Here is a 27,041-nt window from a genome sequence, read left to right as displayed (position 1 = left end):
GGGTTTGTCAGTGGGCTCGCATGTATGGTAGGTAGGCATAATGGAATTACTTGCATTGTAATGGTAGCGCATAGCAGGCAGTCTACAGCGTGTCTACTTATACTCCAGTCTAATGACAACACACTGAAAAGCTAAAACCTTCCCTCACCTTCCTTTAAGATTTGGAACCTATGACAGAGCCAGACAGGAGCGACAGATGGGCTTGCAGGATTCATAGGGGACTACTACCTCACAAGATCTCACAGGCAACACCGGGGTAAATAAACAGTGGGGTTTTTTCCCTTTAAACGAGTATCAGTGTGGATACTCTTTATGCAACCTGGGTGCTGTACTGACCCCAAACAGTGAAACTGCTAAGCATCAACTGTATCAGTTGGACAGTAACAACTGAGCTAAACTACTGTCCCTTCAGCAATATTAAAACTACACAATGCTGCGCAGAGCTTCTCTTCGGCACTGGAAGCAGTCCAACTGCAGCAGAAGCTAATTTGCCCTGCAAAGGAAAGGATGCCTTGCTGGAAAACGATGACTTCAGCATTAATTGAAAAGGATGCAGAGAGGAAGCTCAGAGTATCATGTACCTGTAGGGCTTCATACATATCCTAAATGAGATTCATACACTACTGCAGCTGGATTAGAAGTCCTTCTGATAGATGGAACCTATTCTGCGGCTTGTGCGCTCCCAGTGACCAGGGCACACCACACCTCTGATTAAAGAAAGTAAGTGATTTTCATAATTTGTTAGGTGGCCAAAAGGGTGATCAGGGATATACCATATTGTAGGCTTCCACATTTGTCATCCAGACTTGAATCTAGTAAACGAGTTAGCCATTCGGCTAGAAGCCAGCATAAACACTTTCCCTTGCTATCTCAGGTGACTTGCTACCCTTTGCATTTTAGAAGGATGATTTGATCGGCTGGAGTTGGTTGTCAGGCATTTGTTGACTTCCAGCACAAGTAAAAAGAACGAACTAGGGGAATGTCATGGCCACCATTCCCTTCAGAAGAATACAGAAGAAGAAAACAAATGTAGGGGAAGCACTGGCAGATGCTGCTATTTAAAGACAAAATCTTTTGTTAATAAACTGCAAATTTATTAGAGTGAGACAGCGGTTTAAAAAAAATTTAGCATGGAACTTTGGACTGAATTAGCTTTGAATTCCTGAGTAGAGCTAAACTAGTACTCTGCAGATAAAATATGGTGCTGAAGTTACTAGAAGCTAGGGCTCTACTTGAAATTAAACTCCATTATGGTTGCCCACTTGGAGTTATAAAAGAAACAAGATGAGGAGACAAAGAAATACAGGGGTGCAGAAGGGGAGGGGAGGATTAAGGCAAAAAGCACTAAGATGAAATTTAGATTTTTGTCTCTCTTTGCAAGAACGCGACACTGTACAAATCAAAAGTACAGGAATGGTGCCCAATACATGAAACTAACTGCATGTCCTGTATGTCTCCTGGTGCTTGTATGTTCAAGAACTATGTCTACAAGGTCATTTTTAAAGCCATTTGCACACACTATTAAAAGAGAGAACCCTGGTACCAATAATGAAAGCAGAAGATAAGCTCTGTCCACGAACCCATCAGAAAAGATTTCCTGTGTTCAAGAAAGGTGCACTTCCAGATGCCCTGAGTAACCAGTGGTCAGTCATACAAAACGCATCACTGAAAGATACAGGATGAAAGCCAAAACCAACAGTACTTTGAACTGGTTGAGTAACAGTTAAAATAATTTCTGATTCATTGTGTGAAAGACGGAATTTTTGCTTTTGAAGAGTTTGGGTAAGGAACAAGGAAATTTGAGAACAAATTTAAAGTCTTTTTTATATGAATCCTCCAATTTTTAGTTAAATTTAAAATTAAAAATTGGAGGATTCATATTGATATCAGGATTTAAGTTAGATCACCATAGTGAAAATAGTGATTAAGTGGGAAAAAAATAAATCACAGAGTAAGCGATTCAATCTACAGCACCAGAGTTGAAAACGTGAGGATAGTTCTGTAGAGACGATTGATTTCACGGAGTCTACCTTTAGAGCTGCTGGCATGGATGAAGCTCGGTTTGTTTGGTGGGGGCTGGGGCTGGCTTTTTTTGGCAGTAGTACTGTTGGCATTGACTGGAGATGACTGGAATGAGTTGGAAAGAAAGAGGCCATCTGAAACTGGGCGAGGCTGGCGGGAGGGCTGCTGTGGCTTAAGGGTGGCAGGAGGAAAGTCACCATAAGATTTTCTTGTGCTGGAGTACTTATCCTGACCTGCTAGATTGGAATCCTCCTCCTCCTCATCATCATCATTGTATGCAACAAACTTGGCAGTATAAATCGTGTCAGGGGAGAGGACCTGTGTTTTGAGGTAAGAGGTGTTTCGCTGAGGTGGGGGAGGAGGAGCGTTAGATGAAGGGGTTGGGGATGGGAGTTCATATTCCCGTGGAAGCGGAGGTCTGTACAGACCAGGCTCGTCAGGTTCCAGTAATCTTCGTTCTGCTTCATCGTGCTGCCTGCGCCTTTCAGCCTCTAAGCGACTGTAATACTCCTCTTCCTGTCGCCTCTGTAAGTCCAGAGGAAACAGAAACACAGTGGTCAGAAGGACAGACATTTCAATCTAAGAGAGATTTAAGTTTTCCATCACCGAGCTACAAACATATTTTTTTTGTTTCCTTTTCTGGCAATAAGCAGGGCATCTGTATGGACTCATACAAAGAATATTTACTACTATGAAAAAAACGGCAGTCGTTCTCTAACACAGCGTTGCTGTTATTTCCAGATTTACCACTGCTTCTAGTAACTAAGGCAGCCGCCTGTGTGAACTAAAGGCGATTCCAGCATTTATTACTCAAAATGTAACTACAGTTAATAAGGGGTAGATTTACTACAGCTGTAAAGAATCTGTGGGAGAGGGAAATAACTAAAATTAACTACCATCTTAAAAAAGGAACTTTGTATTTTGCTGCATGCTTATACAATGTAAATTAATCAACAGGGCCGTGGAATAGATGATTCCTAACAAAGCTTCTAGTATAAATACCAGGAAAACTACTTTCTCGTAGAAATCAAATTACAAAGAACTCTTCTAAAACAGACATCAAATAACTTTTTTAAAAACATTTCTAAAAAACAAATTAAAAAAGCTATGCTAATGATATTTATATGAGGCTACTGACCATTTAAAAGGCCGTGAAATATCTTCTATGTATTTTTCCAGTTTAAAAGATTTTTACTGTTTCAAACTAAATAGTATTTAATGCTGTTCAGCTCTTGTCTAAGCCACATTGTAAATTAATACAAGGGTCTATTCAACAGTTTGTTTGATAACGAATTAAAACGTTTATTTGGAAACTGTATGTTACAAAAACCCTTTTGTCTAAATATAGCGTAACTTCTGCTGGGAATACATGACATTTTGAACAACCATCCTTTCTGTTTTTAATCCATGTATTTAAAAAAAATCCACCTTATCTGCTCAACACTGTGAGTCAGTTATCCTAAAAAACCAATAAATAATTCTGATCGTGTTCATCTAGAGCAAAGACATGAAACTCATCTCCTTGTACTACTCTCTAAAACCACCGTAGTGGTCAGATGGTACCGAGTTCTGAGTTGGTAGATGTACGAGTGTCTCAGTCAAGATCTGTCAGTGAAAACTTTCAAGTGTGTGATCCAAATGTCATTTGGCTGTGTCATTGTCAGAAATTAAGAAAGCTTTGGTTGGTTTTTTTGGTTGCCTTTATTTAAAAATATACTGTAGGAAGTTTGTTTTTTTAAAAAAAAAAAAACAAACAAACAACTCTCCTCAGTCCAGATACACCTTCCTCACTTCTCACCTATCACCACCCCCAGCTTAGCTTTCTTCTACCCATCAGCTCATACTGCTTATGGAAAACGGTCTAACAAAGCTTGAAAACAATCTAACAAAACAAATTAACAAAGTGAATATATCCAAGTTATTGTGGGGTTTTTTAAATACATTTGCTCAATCTTCCAAGATGAAATTTCTCTCAGCATTAAAAGCTAGCCCTCTTTCTTCACTCTGATGTCAGCGTTACTAACAGGCAAGTCTTCAATCTGAACTGTTCTTTCTCTAGGAAGAAGAGGATCTTAACAAACATGCTAAGAGTCAAATGAGGTGCTTTGTCTGCCAGTTTTGAACACTAAAGCTTCTCAAATTCATGTATAATGTTCTGAAGGAACCTAGGAGCCTGAATTTTTAGAATCTGTTTGATGGCACAGTGACTTATATACTGAAATTATTTACTTCCTTTCTAGAAACCAATTCCTTTTCCTCCCACTGTCCAAACATAAAAGACAATATGGAGTACTCATCTCCACTGTATTTCATATTTCTCGCTCTCTCTGTATCTGTAACAATTACTGCAAAAATATTTAAATGCTGTCTCTGAGACACAGCAAAACTCAACACCACTAACTCAGTCATTATAACAAAGAAAGTAGGCAAGTCATGTTGGGGGCTGAAGGAAAACAGAAGGTAATTGATTTCTGCCATAACTTTCAGAAAAGGCTCGAAGGCAAGCCCTTGCCACTGCTAAAAACCTTCAGCCAGTAAGCCTACGGTACTCTTTCTGCAATACCGGTCAACTCTGGGCACCACAAATGGGATATCTGTTTAATTACTTTTTGTTTTATGTTGGATGAACTGCAGCCTTGGGCCACGACCATTATCCCTAGGCCTAGCGTGCTTAACCCCTGCTGACCCAACACTGAGCTGCTACTGGCCAGGCTAAAGAGGAGAGGCCTGTAAGAACCCCGGCAGCACTCAGAAGACCACAACCTTTTCTTCAGCCTCTCTCCTGGTCCGCTCCTCCTCTTGCTGTCGGCGCTCTTCTTCCTGCCTGGCCCTGTCTTCTGCTTCTCGTTTGCGCATTTCTTCCAACTGTTGCTGCCGTCTGCGTTCTTCATCCTGTAACTAACAGAGACACATCTTCAATTTTTTTGTCAACTCATGTGGATAAGATGGGTCCAAAAAAAAAAAACAAACCAAAAAAAGGTAACCCGAGTATTTGCATCTAAAAATAACTCATTCAGTAGAAAATGCTATACTACAGATAAATCAATATAATTTCCAGCTGTTAAGAGTATGCTTTGTTACATTGGTTTCCCTAAAATACCTGGGGGGGGGCAGGGAACAAGCAACCAAAAAAAAAAACCCAAAGAGATGCACAGAACTACATACCATAAAAGCACAAAACACACAGGGAGACATTCTTAGCAGTCATATATGAACCCCTAGCAGAAGACCGAGGTGACTCACGTTCTAGACAGCTTCAGCAGCTACAGTCTCATAGGTACAGTAAAGTGAAATTAAATACTTGGAACCAACAGTCCACAGCTCCAGCAGCCAATTGGTTTTTCATTTTGGATTAGTATTTAAGCACTGGAAAATCATGACTCATTAGTCAAAGGGTCAATCCATTTAAAGTAACAGGCTCATTCAGCAAGTCTGCAAATAGTCTCGGGAGATAAATAAAATCTCCCGCTGTATCTGCAACAGATGTGTTTTGGAAAAAGCAGAGAGGGAGGCAAAGAAATCTTTGACTACTGAGATTAAACAGCTCACGTGAACAACTGATGTCCAACAGACAATACTATTTTATATATGCTTACGATAAACACTGCACAGATAAGAAAACTGAGCGACAATCCAAACTTTGCATGATTCTCTAAAGCAAACAGTATCTAAGCCCTTGAGGGACAGGAATATTCACTGGCACAATAATATTCACAAGTAGAAATTAACTGGACTACGTGCTGTGTTATTTCTGACTGCAGCATATGTTTTAAAGCGATTCCCCCCCAAGATCTTTTGTACTGATTGGTATATCTTGCTATAAGCTGCATGTAACAGGAATACTTCTCTACTCCTGGATGTGTTTTTACAATCCAGTTTCATTTACAGAGAAAGGCCCTTAAGACACAAAGCAATAATGATACAGTAAGAGAAATTTAGTTTTAATAGACTTTGTGAGGGCAAATCTTCATGTAGGTATCTCTCCCCCTCCCCCCCAGGTAATTAACAGGAAATGTGCTTTAAAGCAGATTAGGTTTTCTAAGTAATTTTCCAATCAGCTCTAAAACCAAACTTTTTTGGGGGGACTAATTTTCTGGTCACTATTTCCCCCCACTGTTCATGTAGTATTTGTGTTATGGGTATCTTACGACCTTGTACAACAGGTAATTTTGAAAACATTTGCCTTCTACGTCTTCAAGCAGCTATACAGACTAATTGAAGTGAAAACACCTCTAATTTGAAGTGTTAAGGACCACTATTTTTGAGCATGAAAGCTAAAGAACAAATTCAATTAGTTTCATTTAGGCAGGAATTTGGCAAATGTATACTAGAGGATGCTATCTCCAAGTAAATTCCCCTTAATTAGGGCTAAAACGTTTGTAATTCCTAACTGAAAATGACATAGAGATCAAGCTCAGTATATACCGTAGAGCAGGAAATAAAGTAGTTAACCAACTCCCTGACTGGATTAAGACCTCTTCTTGTCTTGGTTATTAAAAAGATACTATTTTAGCAAAGGATATAATATTGCTGTCAAAAGGAAAGACAGCTAGTAATTCAAAAGAGTTTACAGCAGAGAAGTAATTTCCTCTTAAAAAAAAAAAAAAAGGGGGCAAAAACTGCACAGTGAAAAAGTGCAGGAAAACTCCTTGACTCTGTCCCAATTGCATTTAGAGAAAAACTCTGAATATGGCAATTACTGATCCCAGGTTATGGCATGGATGGCTTTCTGCTTAGTAGCAAATACTCCTATTCAAATGCACTTAAACAAGAAAATACTTCAAACTAAATTAAAGGTGAAGTTTTATTTTCTTGTGAGCTTAACTAAAGAAAGAAGGGAAAACTGGGCAGGGTGCCCACGTGGGAACTGTTATGAACGTCTGAACCATAATAATTGCAAAGACAACTGTATCCAGGTCAGAGGCTATTCTAAACATAATACCTAGTAAAAAGGCCAAAAATGATATGTAAGGCACAAGCGGGAACACAGCAACTATTACAGAGTGACATTTCATTTCTTTATGATTAGTAACTGGTTTCTACTTCAGAGCATTCCCAGCCCAAGGCAGGGAGTGGTGGGATGGTGAGGCACGCCAGAGCGCTTGAAGGCATTTGTGTTTGTGAGTGTGCACAACAGCACCCAGCTCAAACCGAACTCCCTACTTTTCACGACGCTAAGGAAAGCTAGCTTCACGTCCCGTTTCTGGTAAGAGGGCTATTAGATTCCCAGGTTGAGTATTTGGTTTTCACGACGCTAAGGAAAGCTAGCTTCATGTCCCGTTTCTGGTGAGAGGCTTAGATTCCCAGGTTGAGTATTTGTATTCAGTACTTCTCTATCCAGTTAGTTTTTCCTCTAGTTTAAAAGTCCTGTTTTCATGTGATTACCGTACTTCCAGGGTTTCTCCAAAGCAGCACGTGTTTATATTTTAACAGGCAGAAACAACTGATCTGTACAGCCAGAGTGATGAAGAGCATTCTCCCAAGCTTAGCGAAGCAGCTAAGCACAAAGCACTAATTCTTTCCCACTGCTTTGTCCCAGCTCTACTGAAAGTGCCAACAGTTTGCTCAGCCGCACGACTCTGTCCCCCTATTGCCAACATATGCTTGCAGCACTATTCCTACCTAGGAGCGGGCAAGAAAGGCCACCTTTCTTCTGAGCTATTGCTCCTCGTAACGGATCAGCCCATCAGCTCCTTATCAGAAATGTTAAGATATTCACAGGACTGGCAGGCACCCAGGAAGTCTCAGATTCCAGACAAAATTCGTTTCTCCAAGCACTGCTTAGAATGCTTTAAAAGAAGTTCCAGAAGAACTTTAAATTTGTACCTATTTATTTATGACCACTAAAGCTGGGTCAGATCTGTTGGTGGCCCAGGGAATTTAAAAAGACAAGCAGTAGCCAGTTGACAATTCACGCATTAAGTAATCATCACCTTTCACCAGCCTTTTAATTAGCAGAACAGCTATCACCAATGCTCACGTTAGACATACATAAAAAAGCATGGAGCATTCCAAAGTGTATTTCCCCCCCTCCCCCTAGAAACTATGAAGTAATTTGAGTGCATGAAGTGGTATAGGATAGATGCAACTATGCCCAGAAAGTCATGTGAACAGTATGAAAATGATGAAATTGGGAAAAAGAGGTATTTGCTGGGTATAGCGTTCAACATCATCTATTTCAGAATTAGCTTGCTTTCTTTTTTTAGAGCTAAGTTTATGAACATCATAAATCCTCGACTGATTCAGGCCATGGATCCATCTAGCGCAGTATTCTGTCTCTGACCATGACAAGAGCAGCTGCACAGGAGCCTGGCCATTTCTTCTAGTATTTCCCCAGCATTCAGCATGGTACTAGAGATGTCAGCTGGTACAGCCCTGTGTAATCCTTTGTTTACAGGCATGACGTCTGTGAATTTGTCTAATCCACTTCTAAAGCTGCCGATACTGTCTGCCTTCACAACCTTCCTGTCGCAGAAAGATCCAGAAGTTTACGGCCTGCTTGGCAAAGTACTGCATCTGTCCAGTCTCAGCTCCAGGGACCAAGGCTTAAGCAAAAAAATATAGGAGCAGTAATAAGACAAAAATATTGATGGATACTAAGTCTGAAAAATCCATGACTCCTGGCTTGTCCATTAATTCAGAAGGCTGACACACTTCACCTGTTTCCCCGCTGTCAACTGCTTAACACTAATGTACCACACAGATACACTGAACCGAACTGAAGACAAAGTTATCTGAAGTATGCATTTTGAAAGATGACTTTTTAAAAAATAAAGCAGTGCTGAATATCCAAATTTATATGTTTAACAGTCATGTTTACAGTTTTTTCCAGCAGCACAAATTAATTATACTAACAGGACTTGCAAGCATTACCCTTCTTTCAAACTGGTATACTAATGATACAGAAATACACTTTGAAGGGGATATATTTCTTCTCTAGAAGACTACAGAACTCTTTATTTCCATGTACCCATTTCCAACGAGAGCAATAAAATACAGAATTAGTTAGAGTCATAGCACTTACTGCCGCAATTTGAAAGCCTGTCATGTTTTTAGATGCAAGAGAATGGTATTAACCAATTGAAACTGAAATTACATGGTAACTTAATAATTGCATGTTTATGTGACCTACTTGGAAATATTAGTTCAGAAGTAATTTCTGAGTTTACAATCCATTTTTACTTTAATGAGAAAATTGTAACACCTGTAAACAGTAGGGTTTCAGCATGTGCTGAAACAGTATGCTGTATTATTAGGCTCTCAGGACAATTTCACTTCAGATTGGAAAGGAATGGTGTTGCTAGAGCTCTTCTAAAACCTGCAGGCGTGGGGAAGGGAAGGGAGGAAATCTTACCTCACAGCTTGTTCATTCAAAGTGCTTAGTAAGATTTTATAAACACGATTGCACAAAACATCAAATACACAGTTTTATATTAGACCACTGCTACAACAAACAAATCAAGCCTGCAAGCAGAACACAACATCTGAAAGGAAGGAAACACAGGGAAAGGAGTCACCACATCTGGAAACATTCAAATGCATGCTTACAGTTAACTTACTGCTTATTGTATCACAATGATTTTTGAACACCCAAAGATGCCAAATCATCATCCAAAACACATAGGGTGGTTGTTAATAATATCAGGAATTGAAATGGGAAAGAGATATTGAAGAGAAAGAAACAAACATACCAAATCTAGAACAGAGATTGCTGGCACAGCAGTCTGCTGCAGGTAGTAAGAAAGGGGGAAAAAAGAAAGATGCACAGTGAAAATAAAGATAGGTTAGACTTGTGCCATTTCAAAAGCATTTTCTTTTATTTGTTAAGTCAGCTGCTTTAGAACGAGGAACTGAATTGACATAATCCTGAAATACAGAAATGAAAACAATCAAATAATCCGAAATTTTTATCAGTTTGACTCATTCAAAACCTCGGTATTTCTCCAGAGATGCTACTTATTGCATCTCTAGTAGTACAAAGAGTGAAACGTAACCAAAATGCAAACATTACTTCAGTTCAAGACAAGTGTTATTTTTTAGTTTCAAGATGTTCCAAAATGCTGGAAGAACTTTACGTACAAATAGTATTTTAAATCCAGCACTTGCAGAGAGGACTGATATAATGTTATGCAATACAACTGGCTTTCTATTAATGACACATGGCTTTTTTAGCCTTGCTACAGTAAAATTTTAAAGACACTGTTTGTTAAAATGGCAGTTTTCCATGGATTTTTTGTGCCCATAGGTAACTGCCTATGTGCTACAAATTACATGTTAGCGATGCTGGGCTTTAACGCAACCTGTTTGCCAAAGATATGATTAGCTTTTCCTTTCTTCAGTTTCTTCCAAGTTTGAGGTATCTATTGTTTTACACAGTAATAAAGTTAGCCACAAGAAAAAAGGAAAGCAATGCAGACTGCAGTAAATATGAGAAGAGTAAGTTTAGGAAATCAAGCTGCCAAAACAATCCTGAACTCAAGTATTACTCAAGCTGATAGCTATTTCTGAATGTCAAAATAAGCACGTGCAAACATTTCTCAAGAATTAAAAATTGCTTATCACAGAATTAAGTCAACTTTCTAAGATAAACAAACAGAATCCTGACACTCAGCATATTACAGAGCTAGTTTTTAAGCCCGTCAAAGCATAGCTATTGGTATGTAACTTTGGTATCCGTGCTATTATTCAGAAAAGAAAAACAAATTTTCCTATAGAAATTGTTTCCCAGTAACAATAGATTTAACAGATTCTGAGAGACAACAGCCACCAACAGGGTGATAAAACCTTCATCGTACTATTCAGTTGTATTATCTTATTAGATATATTACGAGTTTTCACAGTACTGAAGCTAAGGTAAGCAATCCTTGTCAGATACTGATTAAACTGGACACCACGTAAAATCCAGGTATGTATGAGCTGGAGCCCTAGACAGGGTGTATCCAAAACTACGTGGCTCAGCCTAATGCTTCCCCGCAGCACTGTTGGGATCACCACTGAGGTGGTGGTAAAGGTAGAGGTAGCAGCTGCCTTATGCCCCAGCCTCTACTGGAAAAGACCAGCAAAGTGGAACCTCAGTTCAGTTCACTGTTCCCTGGAAACAGCATGCATTCAGTGTCTATGTTCAGGTCCAAGACTATAAAAAACCTTAGAAATATTCAGTTCACTGTTCCCTGGAAACAGCATGCATTCAGTGTCTATGTTCAGGTCCAAGACTATAAAAAACACTTAGAAATAAATAAAGGGGGGGAGGGGGAGGAATCACACTGTTTTTTGTTCCTGATTCTCCTAGAGACTTTCATAATTTCGAATGTTTTTGCTTACCTTCCTGTAAGCAAATTCCTGCCATATTTAACCTTCTAATCCTACTCCAGCTATAGGGCAAAATTGCTTTATCCAAAGGGAATTTCTTTCCCCACAACCAGAAAAGTAAATGTGACTGCCAACTTGGATTCTATAATAGGTATCTATGATACTTTCATAGTACATCACTTAACTGGTGAAGCCACTGTAAGTTAGCAACTTTAAAGTTCAAGGTATTTAAGAAAGCTTCATCCTCCTTTACCCTATAAGAACATGAAAATACCCACCAAGATACACATTTACAATACTTTTGTCTAGAAAGGATTATCCCCTTTTACCCTTGCTCTTCTTTCTGCCTCCAGTCGCTGCATGATGAGCATAGTATCCACATCATCATCCTCCTCTTCATCATCATCTTCATCCTTTTGCTTTGATTCTTGAAGTCGCTTTTGGAACTGCCACTCAAGCATGAGTTTGCGCAGGCGGTCATTTTCTTCCGCTGTACGATCAGGCTTGTTCTGAAGTTCCTGAATCTCTTTACTCAGCATGTCCACGATGTGCATCTGTTGCTGCTTCTCCAGTTTCTCCTTAGCATCCCGTTTCCAGGGATCTGGAGAGAGGCTGTCACTAGAGGACAGTTCTTCCTTGCTGATAGTAATGTACTGCAGATCTCTCCGCTCAATAGTCCGAGGCTGCTGTTGGGGCTGCAACTCTCGAATGACTGTTTCTTGAGACCTCTGCAAAGTTGAAGGTTTTTCTGATTTCACTTGTTGAAGGGAAACAGGGGGAACCACAGGCTGAGCAGGAATTAGTGGTTGAGAACGCATTTGACCCAGTTTTCTCTCCTGCTCACGACGTTTCCTTTCTCGTTCTTCTTCCAAACGTGCCTTTTCCTTTTCATACCACCTCTGATGCTCTTCTCTTTTTTTACGCTCAGCAGCGGCTACCTGGGAAGATGCTTGTGCTCCTATCTGATTTGGAGGAGGAGGGGGAGGCAGAGGCAAATCCATTTGTAGTTCATCAAATTCAGCTGCATAATGCACTGGAGGAGGCGGCGGTGGAGGGGGAAGATCTGTTCTGATGGGCTGGGAAACGGCCACTGGAGTTGGCTGGCTAGTAGCTGGAGTTTTCCAACGGCCAGGTCCACTTTTAGTTAAACAAGAACCAGGCGAGACTGGTTTGGATGAATGGTTCAGGTGTTCTTGGCTAGATGTGCTAGAATCCACAGATGAATTCATCCACTGATCGCTGTCTGACTTCCGATCAATGTACTCTACATCCTTCCGTATAACAACTTCCAAACGATTCCTCTCTGGCTGGAAAACTTTATCTCGGAGTTCTTCCTGGGAACGAGCCACACGCTGGAAAAATTAAACAAGGCATGTATTTCATAGTCCATCTATATTAAAACATACTTGAAAAATGGCTCACAAACTGCATTCTTATGACTGAAGGTAATTACTTTTAGTGAATTTCAGCATTTCCATGCCCAGTAAGTTTCCTAAAGCCAACAATAAAATATTCTTCTCAGTCTTTTTAACTCATTCAAGTCATGGAAGACTTTGCAACCTTTGAAATGCCTGGAAACCTGGACTGCGAGGAAGGATGAATGCAAAATGGAGCTTAAGCTGAAAACCTCCCCCGCTCGCACAATTTCTCAGGACTATCCCTGACACCCCTTCCCCCACATGTGAGCACGAGAGTCCTGGCAGCTTGGAACAGCAGCTCAGGCATACCAGCTCTGCCATTCAGCCTTCAGCTGGCTCGATTGAATATTTTTCCTATTGGGAAGGCAAACAGAAGGGCTGCTGAGGAAGAGACAAGGGAGCTGCTGCCCACCCCCATCCATTAACAGGCAAGATGACCCGCAGGAAGCTCTCATTACTATAGCGCTGCTCACAGGTATGGGATCTGGGCAGTCAGGTCTAATTCTACCTGCTCTTGGGGCACGGGTGTATTAGTCTGCGTTTTTGTCACTTTTTTAGCGTGTCAAACACCAAGTCACTTTTTTTATACAAGCTCAGGGTCTCACTGCACTGTACAACCTCCTGAAAAGGAATACTGGGCCATAAATTAGGCTTATCGAATGTGTTAATGATTTTCTTGAAGCAAATATTCATACTTTGAATGTTAGGAACTACTAAGCACCGAATACATAATGTACCAATTATCAACAACTGAGAGAAGACTAACAAAGCAAACTCCTTTTCTTTTTCCTCCATCAATGACCTTAAGCATGACCTCTAAAGAATGCCTTCTTTGAGATGAACAAGTGTATTTTTTATGCTCTATTAGTCCAGCAGAACTGAACACACAGCTATTTGTGTTAGATTTGCTGTAAAGATGCACCTAGCCAAACAGTTTGCTAATGCCTTCAGAACAGAAAACAGGCATTTCACATCGGTCAGTAGCTTACGGCAGCTTTTTTTACAAGCCCAGTTCTCACTGTAAAGATTAAAAGGGTATTTTTTTATGTTTTTAAAAAGTCTATTTTCCTCTAATTTTCAACTTAAAAGAACTATTGTATGGCAGCAAAAAATTGTGTACACTTTCAATGCCTGTAAGGAGCTAAAGCTTCTAGCCGTTTGCTTTATGAAAACGCTTTTCTGCACAGCATTCAGCCTTAAGACCATAGCTCAAATTCGGTACCTGTCAACAGCTTTAACAGATGGGGTTCATCTCACCAGTTTTAACCACCTCATCTAAGCTACTCACTCAAGCTTGTCTTTAAGCAGGGGAGAGATGCATGTCCAGGCAGCAATTCATCCCATTAAGACAAATGGGTAGGAACCATTCTCTGCGGGTACTAGCCTCCCCCTGTCCCATCACTGACAGAGACAGCCTAGATGATAACTATGCAGCTAAGATTAGGCAAGATGAAATCACAAAACATGAAGGAGTTAAGCATGGAAGTTCAGCAAAATATTTCCATAACTATATGCCACAGTCATTTAACTTGCAGCATTCTCCTTCAAAATTTTTTTTTTATATATACACCCACCCTACTTTGGGTATAACATCTATTTTCTTAACAGCTGAAATAATTAGGATTTGATATCTGTAATACTGAAAAAAAAAAGCACTAAGCTTTTATTCAATTGAGTTTCTACTGAATTCACTTGCTGATACACGTGTGAGTAATCAATAATCAATCCTTACTTTGCTTCTATGACACTATCTCAAGATAATTTACATGACACTGCTCTTCCGAAAGTAAAACATACTGAGCCTGGTGTAAGGCTCTGCTTTTATCACAAATTAAGAAATAGCCAAAAAAAAAAGTTTTCTCTCTGTATTTTTAAGTCTCTGGTGGATTAGAGAAAAAGATGATCCAGTGACTGGATTTAGTAGATCTAGATTTAATTTCCTGTATAGATTTGAGTAAAGTCCTCATTTACAAAGAGCAGAACAACATTATTTTTTGAATTTATAAAGGTACAGTGGGGGTAAATTCATTTCAGGTCAAGAAGCATCTGCACTTTGATAACAGATACAACTGGAATTTATTTATTTATTTAAACTGAGAGCAGGGAATGTGTTTCAGTGAAGACCTTGGATAGGTCTCAAAGTACTGTTTTATTTCATTTTTAGTACTTTACTTTGTCACTTAAACAATGGACCCCGCAGGCAAAGAGATTTTTCCATGTAAACCTTCTTGGAAGAGTGAAAGATTTAGTTTGCTTTTCAGAAAACCACAGAACATTTTACAAGACAAACCCTACTACCACCTACACCCCATTACCTCTAACGGGGGATTAAAACATTCCAGATAACAGCAGGTCTGCAGAACATAAAAACATAAATGCGTGGTGGGGGCGGGGGGGGGAGAGTAGGGTTTCTGAACCCAAGCCAATCTTGGCAGAAGTACAGTTGTTCCCCCCTGCCCCGCCCCTCCCCCGTGGTACAGTTTGTCCTCAACAGCTCAGAGATTATAGAGAGTTGACTGTTCTGCAAAAATGTCTCCAGCAGTCTGGGAGTGGGAAGCAAGCAGTTTCTTTCTGTTTTTTTTCTTATATTGAAAGAAATTACTTCTCACCTGCATTGTAGTATTGATCGAATGATTACTTTCTGCCTGGACCTGTGGTTTTTCTTCGTAATTTGGCCACTGACTCTGAGCTGGACCCATTCGGTCCTGGGACTTTGAAGCTGGGAATGTGAAATATTCTCTAGTATAGGTCTGTGTTGGGATGGGATAAGCTTCAGGTCGCGGGGGCAGAGTCTGTTCCTGAAAAAGGTAGAAAGAACGTAAGATAGAACTTTCTAATCACACATATCTGTACGGAATATTATTCTAAACATGCATTTTCCAAATGTTTTCTTTTGGCTCATAAGAGCATTATTTGCTGGAACAGGAGATAAAAAGGTTGTCTAGTGTCAAATATAATTGTGGTTATGACTCGTGGTTTTATGGTCTGAAAACAAAGTACGCAATATTGTACAAACCTAAGAAATCACAAAGACAACTTCATGAACAAAATTTAATAAAATCACTCAAAGCTGTCTCAATCTTTCATTTGCTGTAATAAGCAAAACCCCCACCCAATCACTAGCACCAGCATTATGTTCAAATAGTTAAGACACTGGTTTGACTCAAGCACAGTGATGCTATTGATAGCTAAGGAAAGTTTAATAGCCAGCACTTTGCTTGCCACTTCTGACCTCTGTACAAAGATTTCCAGTAGAGACTGAGGTTATTTTGGTGGTAGTTCCAGATGCGTAAGCATTCTTTCCCCCGGGGCTTGGAGGCTGATCTGTTGGAAAGTTAAAGGAAGCATTTACATGACTGTTAATAATAATTTACATAACTTCATAAAATAATAGTATTCACAAAATAACTATGATTTTTCCTTTGAACAGTTCTAACAGGAGGCTTGCTCCAAATGTCACTGTTACGTTGGCATTTTAAACTTTATGCATTTTTAAAAACACTCATCCCCTTTTTGAATTCAACAGCCTCTAAAACTAGTGGAGGAGGCACCTACCCCTAAAAGAAGGATAATCTTACTTACTTGCTACATTGGGACTGGAGCGATGATCGGCTCTGTTCTTCATTAATCTATCATCCCCTGGCAGCTTCTTTGGTTCACTGTACTCCGTCCACGGCAGCTGAGGGCTCTCGGGTGACCCATTTTGAGTGGAGTTATTATACAGCTCAAAACCTTCACTCTTTGGTCGGGGTTTACCTGAGCCACGGCGGTCAGAAACTGTAACAGTTGGATATGTATTTTCCCCCTTCCACTTATATTAACTACTGTCTAGCATATTCTTTTTCAAACCAGAGCTACCTTGCATTTATAATTAAAAATGAGTTCCCAGTAAAGCAAATGCTAGATTTTAAAATCTTTACTTCTTCAGATACACAATCCCACTCTTCTATCAACTATACAGGATTCCTTTGATCTGTATGCTTCAAAAGAGCTTTTGAAAAGGTACCACAATATTTGGAAAAGCCAAACATGCTTTACTGAAAAGTCTCTTGCTGACTCTCAAGAGGCATATGGCATCTGGGATGGTGTTGTAAACTGTGATAATAAGGATTTATTCTTTTAACCCATTCTTTTCTATACTGTAGTACTACCCTGTATGTAGAAAAGGTCTTCCTTTACAAAATTATTTCCTTTACAACATTATTTTACATAAGACTTAAATATGTCTTTTGCTAGTTCACTGAAGTGGGATGATAAAATATAACATTGGAGAAACATCCAAGAACTTCTTACGATCAGACACAGAAACTTAAGAAGATACATTTCAGTATTTCTAAAACATGTTCCAGGGGCTTCTAGTTATTTTTCTCTTAGTAATTGCATTGCACTCTTTGGTTTCAAGGAAGTCATATTCTGAGAGGAGGAGAGAAGCTTTTATGAAAGGGATTAAAATTGCCTTTAAGTTTAACACCCTTTGTATTAATTATATTCCATTTGTTAAAATAAAAAATTACTTCAAACCAGAACTGTGTTTAAATGCATCATTTAATTTTTTAAAAGGTACATATGCAGAGCATCTATTAATGATTAGACTAGCATAATGTCAAACAATATTTAAAAACAGATGAACTTTTGATAGGAAAGGAAATGCTTCGTTTCTGTGCAATTATGTTTCTTTTCTGATTTAATGTTTTGGCAATATTTGGCAAGCTACTGTGAAGTATTATATTTTCTGCGTTCTAAGACTTATAAAACTGTTATCAACATAAATAATATTAGCATTTTTACCTCTTTGCATCATTTGGGATGGCTGATTAAGCAGGGTTGCCAGGCCATGGTAAATTGCTCCTTGCTTTGCTACTTCTAGTGTTACTACAGAACCTGTCCTAGTCATAAGTTCTGCTGCCCTGCAATAAAAGCCAAAGCAAATAAAACAAAATAAAATTAGGCATTGTATTGCTTAGTTCTCCTTATTATCAGTTTGTATGTCATGATTGCTCACGTTTATTCTAGTAATCTTTTGTTTGACAAAACACTCCTTCTGATTAGTACTTAAAAATCACTTTGAAAAAAATTAGATGATGATGACTAGACGATACGCTTGTTAAACAGACAACACCTACAAGCAAGTACTATTTCCAATTTCTGCAGTTAAAGGTCAGATTTAAAATTAGAGCTAAATAAAGTTTGCTCAAAACTAAAGTCCAAACATGTAATACAATCTCTTCTATATAGATAACCCATATCATATACAGAAAATACTACGCGAACAGTTGAACTTGTTACTAAGGTTATTCATAGGCAGTTATAAAAAGCCCAGACAAAACCCAACATGTAAAAAACCCACAAAACCACAAACAAAAAGCAACACACCAAACCCAAACCAAAAAACGAGCTTCAGCCCTTTTCAGTACATTATTACTCTAGCATTTTCTTCACGTAAAGACACCCAAGGAAAGCATTCCGTACCTTTCCTGGGACAAGCCCACCAAACTTCGACCATCCACACTGAGCAACTGATCCCCTGCAGCCAGACGACCATCCTACATACATATTCAAGAGAGAAGAAAATTCATACACCAGCGGTTACACGGTCTAAATTCAAACAATTATTCACACGTACTAGTAAACAAAGGATTTAAAAGCATTTCCAAAGGATCTTTCTACCTTTGAACTTCTGATGTTTAAGAATATTACTAACCACATCTGCAGCACCTCCTTTCACAACAGACTTGACATATATTCCAAGTTTGTCTTGACCAGCACCCTACAGAGAAAGAGGCATTAATTTATTCCATTTATACTTGATCTCTTAAGCATTCCACAAGTGTTAATCAGAATTTTACATGGCTAGGCAAACCTCTAAGTTCTCACTACTTTAATATATTCCCAAGCTGGAAAAAAACAATTATACAGAAAAGAGTTACATTCACTTAAAGTCAAAAGAAAATTTTAATATTAGGCCTATTGAACCTGAAAGCATTGTTAGAAGCAAAGAATATTCGGTCTTAATGCAAGCTTGAATAAGAAAGAAAATACATTAAAACTTATACTCTGTAAGTTTGTTCTAATCCCCTTCTAATAAGAAATACTTATTTGCACTTTTACATGCATGTTATTATTGTTTATACCTCTATGTATTATGTTCCAAAAGACTGCACTGTTTCCCTTGCTAATACCCAAATGAAACAAGGTAAATTGCAGATTACAAGAAAAAGGAGTAGAAATGCTTTTTACATTTGTTAGGACTGTAAAGGAGCTAGTGTAAAGGAACAAAGAGTGTCTCTGGTTTTACAGTAAATAAGTAGAGTAGACATTATAATTAATAAGTCTTTTAGAGTTGACAGAGCCAGTATTTAAAAGTCTACTGCAACACCATGCAATTTTGTTCATAAACATCTGCCTCAAAATATTCCGCTAAATTTTGAAAGCACTGTTAACAGTGAACTTACTGCGAGACAACCAACAGGTTCAAGACAAGAGAACATAAGCATCTATTCAAGCCATGCTGTTGCATCATCCACATGCTCCAATTTACAAGACACCACACAGATCAGTCTAAATGTTAGTATCGCAAACCTTGAAATCGTCACTTACAATGTAGGACAATTACTTGTGATTTCGTTATCTACTATGGCAAACCGTGCTGTTTCACTCTGCAAGTCACTTGGAAGAAGAGTGCTAAGTTTTTAATGGAACGTCGTTTTCTAAAATAACCCCCCAAGTTGCTTTGATATTGAATATGCAACTTCTGCCCCCCCTTCTTTTGGCAGCAAAGCATTATTGCTCCCATAACAGTGAACTTACTGCGAGACAACCAACAGGTTCAAGACAAGAGAACATAAGCATCTATTCAAGCCATGCTGTTGCATCATCCACATGCTCCAATTTACAAGACACCACACAGATCAGTCTAAATGTTAGTATCGCAAACCTTGAAATCGTCACTTACAATGTAGGACAATTACTTGTGATTTCGTTATCTACTATGGCAAACCGTGCTGTTTCACTCTGCAAGTCACTTGGAAGAAGAGTGCTAAGTTTTTAATGGAACGTCGTTTTCTAAAATAACCCCCCAAGTTGCTTTGATATTGAATATGCAACTTCTGCCCCCCCTTCTTTTGGCAGCAAAGCATTCATTGCTCCCACCATTATAATAAAGTAAAATAAAATTCAAGGTGAAGATTATTCAAAAGCTAATGTTACAGATGGGTTTCTAAACAGGTGAAGGACTTAGTTTTTATTCATTAAATCTTGCGTTAATCCCAAATGTTTACTCAAAAGCCACAGAAAAGGAATTACTTCGAGTCCCATGATTCCAGATTAACATTCTACATGTCCAAATTTTTCATAATTGCTTAAGTCGTACTTAAAAAAAAGAAAAAATATGCAATAAATAACTGAAGTAAGGACACTTTCTTTGTCTGGAAAGAATATAAGGGCAATTTTTAAAGAAGTTTAGTTACTTTTGTTTGTTTTAAAGGGCTCTAAAGAAACATCAAGGTAACTGCAGAATATTTTTAACTTTATACCAGAAAAATCAGTTAAAGTTATGAGAGATACAAGTCAGAAGACAGCTAGATAAACAGAGTGAAAAACGAAACCATGCTTCACAAATCTCCTTTTTTCCCCAAGCAACCGAGAAGCACAGGGGGAAGGATGATCTGGTTGACAGAACACCTAGACTTCCAGGATACATGTGGCAAGATCTCTTACCAGGAGTTCTTCAAGACTTGAAGGTGACAAGGCATAAGAAGGAACTTGTCCTTGTATATTAATAACTGGTTCAACAATGGATAGGAAGTTACTCATTTTCGTAAGAAATAGAAGTTATCAGAGAAGCCCTGAATGAATGTGCTGTTCACCATGCGCATAAGTGTTCCAGAAAAAGGGCAAACAATAACATAACTAAATTTGCCATATAGGAAATCTATCAGGTAAGTTAAAACCAAGGGTTGGAGAAGGATCACATGATGCTGAACACTGGAACAATAATGGGGGGAAAGAGTATTTCATTGGTCCAAATGTGAAGTAATGCTCCAGCCTTGTAAGGGACTGGTCCCCACCAGGGCACTGTTGGAAGAACCAGTTACTACCTCCCCTTGTTGGGAACTGAAAATTAAGATGATTGGGTTTATATACTCTGAAGCCACTTGGGATTGATGTTGCTTTTATTCAGTCCTAACTTCAAAGGATGCTAGCAAGAATCTCATCCCCCTTGGGTCCAGTGAATCACAGATCTGCCTAATACAGTCAAAGATTACGTAAAAACCAGCAAGCCTTTGGAAGAGCATGGCCACTTTAAACAGTGCACATATTACAATTTTGGGATTGTGACTTTGGTACTCATAAATTACATTAGACACACTATATCCACACATATCACCTTTCTTATGCCTGATTATGATTGTTACTGCACATTAAATGAAGTCAAAACCTTCTGTTTAAGCCCATGATATATGCACTGGTTTGCAGATAGCGATGAGATAAACATTTGCAATTGCAGAAAGATCCATATAATACTTTCTAAACTGGGTTTAACTCCTCAAGAAAGATCTTTTTAGTCACTGTTTTCAGAGCCGGCTTCACATATCAGCTCAAATATCTGGAAGCCAACAGAACTAATAGAAAAGAACAAACAAAACAGAAACCACCATGGTCACCAAACATCTAAAAATGTTCACACTTAGAAAACTGTTTATAATTCTGATTAGTCTGAGGCTCAGAGGATAAGAAGGATGATCAGAAACATGGAATAGCTTCCTTGAGAGAACCAACTAAATAGACGTGGACTCCTCAGCTTAGCAACAATCAAGGAAGTGAAGGTCTATGGGATTATGAGTGGCACAGATTGGATTATTTATCATCTCTCTAATCAGCCAACAGACAAAGCTTTCTTATTCATGCTATCAGCTAGCATATTTTAAAAAGTAAAAAAAAAAAAACCAAAAACAAAAAAGAGAACATTTTCCATAGGATTTCATAATTAAACTGAGAAACTGCCAGGAACAAGACTGCTGTAGATGCCAAAGTGTAAACATGCACAAAAAAGATCACAGATTCATGGTATGGCCCTTCAAGGGCTTTCAGAAAAAATGATACAGGTATAATACATTCTGAAGGAAATTCTGAAATTACAGAAAGCTAGAAACTAGGAGGAACCATCTTACACTTGTTTTGTTATGTTCCTTGGCTAAATACCCCACAGCTGGAGGATACCAGATCAGACGGATTTTTGCTCTGAGTGTAACTGTTCTTATACTCTAAGCCTTACAGTAATTTTTCATTACGATTTGAAGGAGTTGACATTTTACTCTTTGTTCCTTCTTTTTTAACGTTTTTATGAAGCCTATACAGTTTGTCAATCCCTTTCCTGTTCTTTTAAGAGAAGTTACAAGCAGATGTGTTAGCTCCAAGTCATCTCACTTAATACAAAACTGATGAATTTTGAAAGCATAAAAAATGATTTTAAAATAAATCTCCATTCAGATGACACAAAAAATCTTTATCAGCTACCACATCTACTCACGTATTATTAGGACAAATGAGTTCCTTCTCTGCCTACTTCACATGCCATTTAATATGTTTCTCACAATTAATGTGCCTGTGCTCTCACTTATGCTTGGGAAGACCTCTCAGTAAACATCCTCAAAGTTAACTCATCATCTTCCTTCAACTTTTACCCTATGCTTTAGAGTAATTTGAATCCAAATTCTTAATTTCTATTGAAACATACTTAATTTTGCTTCATTTCCACCTTCCAGGAGACTGCATTAGAAGGAAATGTACAGTTATTAAGGACACAAAAAAGATGTTAATACGTGGTTAGACATGCATACTAAACTCCAAAGTGAGCGAAACTCTCATACGCACCACATGGATTTTTGTCCTATCGTTTACTGGCATTACAATGAAACAGGTTTCTTTGTACACTGCTTATTAACCTGCTTTTCTTTCAAAGGAATGTGAAGGTCAACATAACTAAAACTATTCCCCCACAAAACAGAGCAATGACATGTGTGTATCAATAACAGTAGTAAGGTTCTTGTCAGTTCACTTTATTTTCTCCAATCCTGAACAACAAAAGCATGTGTATCTGTAAAGCTGTTAGTCCGAACAGAAGAACACAACTGTAGAGAAGTTAGATGACTGTGGAAAGCAAGAATGTAGTAAGCATAAAAAGATGGTTTATTCCCCCAAGATTAATTAACCTACAGCACATCTTCTCGAATATATATAAAGCCAATTACAAAACCCCCAAAACCACCAGACCCTGAACTGGACTTTTTACTGCTAGAAACCCAAAAGCCCTCTTTAAGAAGGAAAATAAGAGCCAGGAATTGTTCATCTTTTAAACATAAGAACAATTTACCCATGTTTAGACCACACCTGTGAACTTCCAGTAGGAAAATCTTCTTTTTAATGAGCAATACAAAAAAATACTAACGGAGTTTGGCCTAACAGAGAATACTTCAGTTTAAACACTGCCCAAGTAATTCCCAAATGGGTTAAAACAGCACGACATAAAATAATCAGTGTTTCTCTGCTGCAGCCTCAGACTCCACTATTTGGTGAATAGTGTGATTTTTAACCCAATATTTAAACCGTTTCAAATTCCTAAATTCTATCATAGGTCACCTATTGACTTGTCAAGCAGCTCTGAGCAGTGTCTGTAGAGTAACAGTATTCTAGTGGAAGCCGAGTCCCAAAACAATTGCAAAACCAAAAAAGCCACATAAGATACAGATCCCCACACAGAGAAGCAAACTACACATAGGGAAAATAAATTGTTACGAACATTTGAAGTTCATCTTCATTTTAAGCTTTTTATAGCCTGCATGGCAAGCGCACCCAAAAGACACTTCCCAGCTTTGCCAAGGCCGACCCATTCCCCTCCTAAACATAAAAAATTCCAATCATCCTAACTTTAGCAAGGGATGGAGATGAATAGCGTATCTCGAGTTGAAGTAAATACATCCTGTTAAAAAAACCAAACAGAACACCTTTACTGAGGTAATTACTCAATAGGATAAAAATGTCCCCATTTTTTTCCAGGAAGCTTAATTAGCTCTCTGAGTAAAAACATCAAAAGATTCCTGAAAATAACCTTCTCCATGCTTGAGCTTATTCATCTTTAAGATGGATGTACATAGCCAACACATGTGGGAAACTGAGGAAAATTATTAGGTCCAGTACTCAGAATGAAGCCACGCATTTGCATGAGACGCAATACCTGTATAAAGGGTTTGTTTTTTTTTTTTATCATGTTACACTTATCTTAAGAAGTAATTTAATGTTTTAAAACAGCAAAAGTTGAAAGATGTTAACATATTGCACTTCCAAGTTTGGCATGCACTTAAGTTTAGTCAGAGTATGAGAATAATTAATCCTGAATTTGCTATGACTTACAGGTTGCTGCAGGAATTCTATGACAGTGGGGTACATTCTCTCGCATTTAGATGGAATTTTAATAGATCTTCTAATCCTACTTGGGAGGTAAAGGCAAACACAGGATACTTCTGCATACAGAAGTCTGCTTAGAATGGTAACTCAGGTCTTTATCCTAAATCTAAATGAAGAAGAGAATGTATGGGAAAATATTTGTTTAATTGACCAGACTACCTTGTAAAAAGTACATAAACAATGAGTTCTCCTCCAAGAAACAGAGCAAGAATAAAAGGAGCTACAAGTCAAGAGGATAAGCAAGACACCGAGGTATGAAATGCTACCAATAAATCCAGCAATTAAAACTCATCAGAAGTTCTGTTTCCCTTAGATCTGGTTTTACTGCATCTGTGTGGCCCACATACTCTGTATTACAATACTTAATGTGGGACAGAAGAAAAGAGGACTAACTTTATTTTTGTCATAGTAGCCTAGTTTTAAATAGTTCTTATCACAGAACAAAGACATGCTCAGAAAAATTTTACAAGATGGAGTCTAAAATTACAACTTGAGGATATAAATAAAAGCAAGGAGATAAAACACAGAGAGGCTTAAGTTTATTACATGTTTGGATGACGATGATTGTTGGGAGTTTCACATTAGTACTGTTCATAGGTCATGGGTTGCACAGTCCATGCAAATCTAACTCTTCTTTTGAAATTAAAGGAAAACGTCAAATTATTGAAGTGGTACTCATTAGGCCCTAGTTTAGTGTAAGCACTGTTCAACAATGTTCAGCTACATTCCAATCTGTAATAACAAGAGACACTTATTTTTCTGGTGATTTGTAGTTGAATTGACAAGGGACCTTCTCAAATGTCTGGGTAGACCCTACATATGACTTGACACTGAATCTTCTGCATACAAAGTCTGCACATGGAATGAATATGTGCCCACACAAGTACCTAAAGATTGACTATTTTATAAAATACTTATGAAACTTCCTAAATCAATTATTTTCAAAGCAAAAAGCCCTGACCTGTTAGAAGAATAAACTAAAATTGCAGACTATACTCCCAAACTACAAAGTAACACATATAAATACTAAAATAGCAGAGGATTTCATGAACAAGAAAGAAGTAACTTACATGTGTAAGAGAGAAAAATTAGCAGTAGTTATCATTTGTTTCAGAGCATGTTTTATCATTCCTCCATCACACGGAATCAAGAAAACCCAAAACCCCAATACATTTACAATATCAACAGAACTTATTCTCAAAACACGACCAAAGACTGCAGAGCAAAGCACAGTTAACCAGCTGCAACTTCAGCAAGAGCTTTCAGCTCTTTCAAAAAACTCTCTCTTAGATTAATGAATTCAGACAGACTGGCGCCAACAAAAAAGGGTCAACATTAAAATCCCACCTGAGACACAACAACTTTTTAAATTTTTTTATTACATGTATAATATAAATGATCTTGATATATATATAGACATATATGGTTTTATAAATATACATTCCCTATTAAAAGTACTTGTTAAGTATGGGAATTTAATGGGAAATTAAGAAGTAACAAAAACTCTGTAAACTTTCATTTATAAATGTCTTCTAAATAAGCAGTAGGACAACTAGAAAAACATAATCTAGTATCCCAGGACACATCACCAGATATAAAGGAATTTAGTAAAGTATTTACTGAATATATGAACAAATTAATTGACTGAACGACTTTCCTGAAGGGCCTGAAAGATTAGAAAAGTTCTGAAAACTCATGCAACTATGGCGATCCTCAAAGTAAAAGAGCTATTTTGGCAATTCTGGTCAGTGTAACTTCAATCTCTAGAACGCTGATACAATATATTTAAGAGTGACGGCACTGACATGGGGCAAGGGGGGGAAAGAAAAAGAAAAAAGAAAAAAAAGTCATCCAACACTAGATTCCCTCATTAAAAGAGCATCTGGAAGGTGAAGAAAGTAACACCCCGCCCCCAAATATTAGGTTTATTTATGGGATTTCCACTCTTCAAGTCACAGAGATGGCAACCTCAAAAAAATCTGGATATTCACGGGGAGCAGGAGCATGGAAGGGAAACGAAGTTGATACAATACAGCAAAGTCAATCACGCATTTAATGCGTCAAAAGAAAAAAAATACAAAAATATGTTCAGCTAACTAAGATTTATGGCAGACAGAGGTATGCAAAGATTTCATACCTGTTGTCCAAGTGGGCATTTGCCCCTTTTAAACCTGGTATGTTTCTCTGCTTAGCTACAAAAATTCTGTCATGTTAAAGAAGCCAAAGGACCAAGCTGGGTAATGCAATCTAACCTCAGCTTTTGAGACAGCCTAACAAGAAACAAGTCATTTTCCATCGCATCCACTTATCATCTGGGACATCTATCAAGCAACAACATCAGTGTACAGTAGTCCATACTTGTTTGCACAGTTAGCGTTCTTTTGCAAGCCCCTCCTTGCTCTAACAGGACTGCGCCCAAAATACTGCTTTGCTTTAAGAAACAAGTCATTTTCCATCGCATCCACTTATCATCTGGGACATCTATCAAGCAACAACATCAGTGTACAGTAGTCCATACTTGTTTGCACAGTTAGCGTTCTTTTGCAAGCCCCTCCTTGCTCTAACAGGACTGCGCCCAAAATACTGCATTTGCTTTAAAACTTACTACGAGAACTACAGAAATAGAAGAGGCAGAAAAAAAAAAAACCCCCCAGCCACTTCTATGGAGTAATCAAACCAGTAAGGAAAAGAACGAGATAAACTACACTGATCTGAAAAAAGAAACAACTACTCCTACATCAGAAGAGTGTAAAATTGAGGATGTACAAGACTACAGTAGTAATGAGTTAATAAAAATGACAGAATTAAAGAAAAGATTTAAGGAGAACA

The 27,041-nt window shown here is 38.2% G+C and overlaps 1 protein-coding gene across 2 annotated transcripts in view; it reads right to left on the bottom strand.

Moving 5' to 3' along the window:
- The window catches only part of AFDN (afadin, adherens junction formation factor), an 84,019-nt gene that overhangs the window by 5,531 nt on the left and 51,447 nt on the right, over window positions 1–27,041 (bottom strand). The window contains exons 17-26 of one of the 2 annotated variants that reach the window (XM_009281753.1): window positions 18,451–18,516; window positions 18,219–18,292; window positions 17,538–17,656; window positions 16,332–16,526; window positions 15,982–16,073; window positions 15,359–15,547; window positions 11,661–12,683; window positions 9,714–9,749; window positions 4,786–4,920; window positions 2,256–2,547 (exon numbers count right to left, since the gene is read on the bottom strand). In XM_009281753.1, the coding sequence (XP_009280028.1) occupies window positions 2,256–2,547; window positions 4,786–4,920; window positions 9,714–9,749; window positions 11,661–12,683; window positions 15,359–15,547; window positions 15,982–16,073; window positions 16,332–16,526; window positions 17,538–17,656; window positions 18,219–18,292; window positions 18,451–18,516 (2,221 nt within the window). The remainder of the gene's footprint in view (window positions 1–2,255; window positions 2,548–4,785; window positions 4,921–9,713; window positions 9,750–11,660; window positions 12,684–15,358; window positions 15,548–15,981; window positions 16,074–16,331; window positions 16,527–17,537; window positions 17,657–18,218; window positions 18,293–18,450; window positions 18,517–27,041) is intronic. The other variant, XM_009281754.1, reaches the window with a different exon arrangement.

This window comes from Aptenodytes forsteri, unplaced genomic scaffold (assembly GCF_000699145.1).
Source record: "Aptenodytes forsteri isolate BGI_AS27 unplaced genomic scaffold, ASM69914v1 Scaffold132, whole genome shotgun sequence".
Lineage (NCBI taxonomy): Eukaryota > Metazoa > Chordata > Aves > Sphenisciformes > Spheniscidae > Aptenodytes > Aptenodytes forsteri.
The sequence above is the reverse complement of the archived record's forward strand: the minus strand, read 5'-3'. Positions and strand labels throughout refer to the sequence as shown.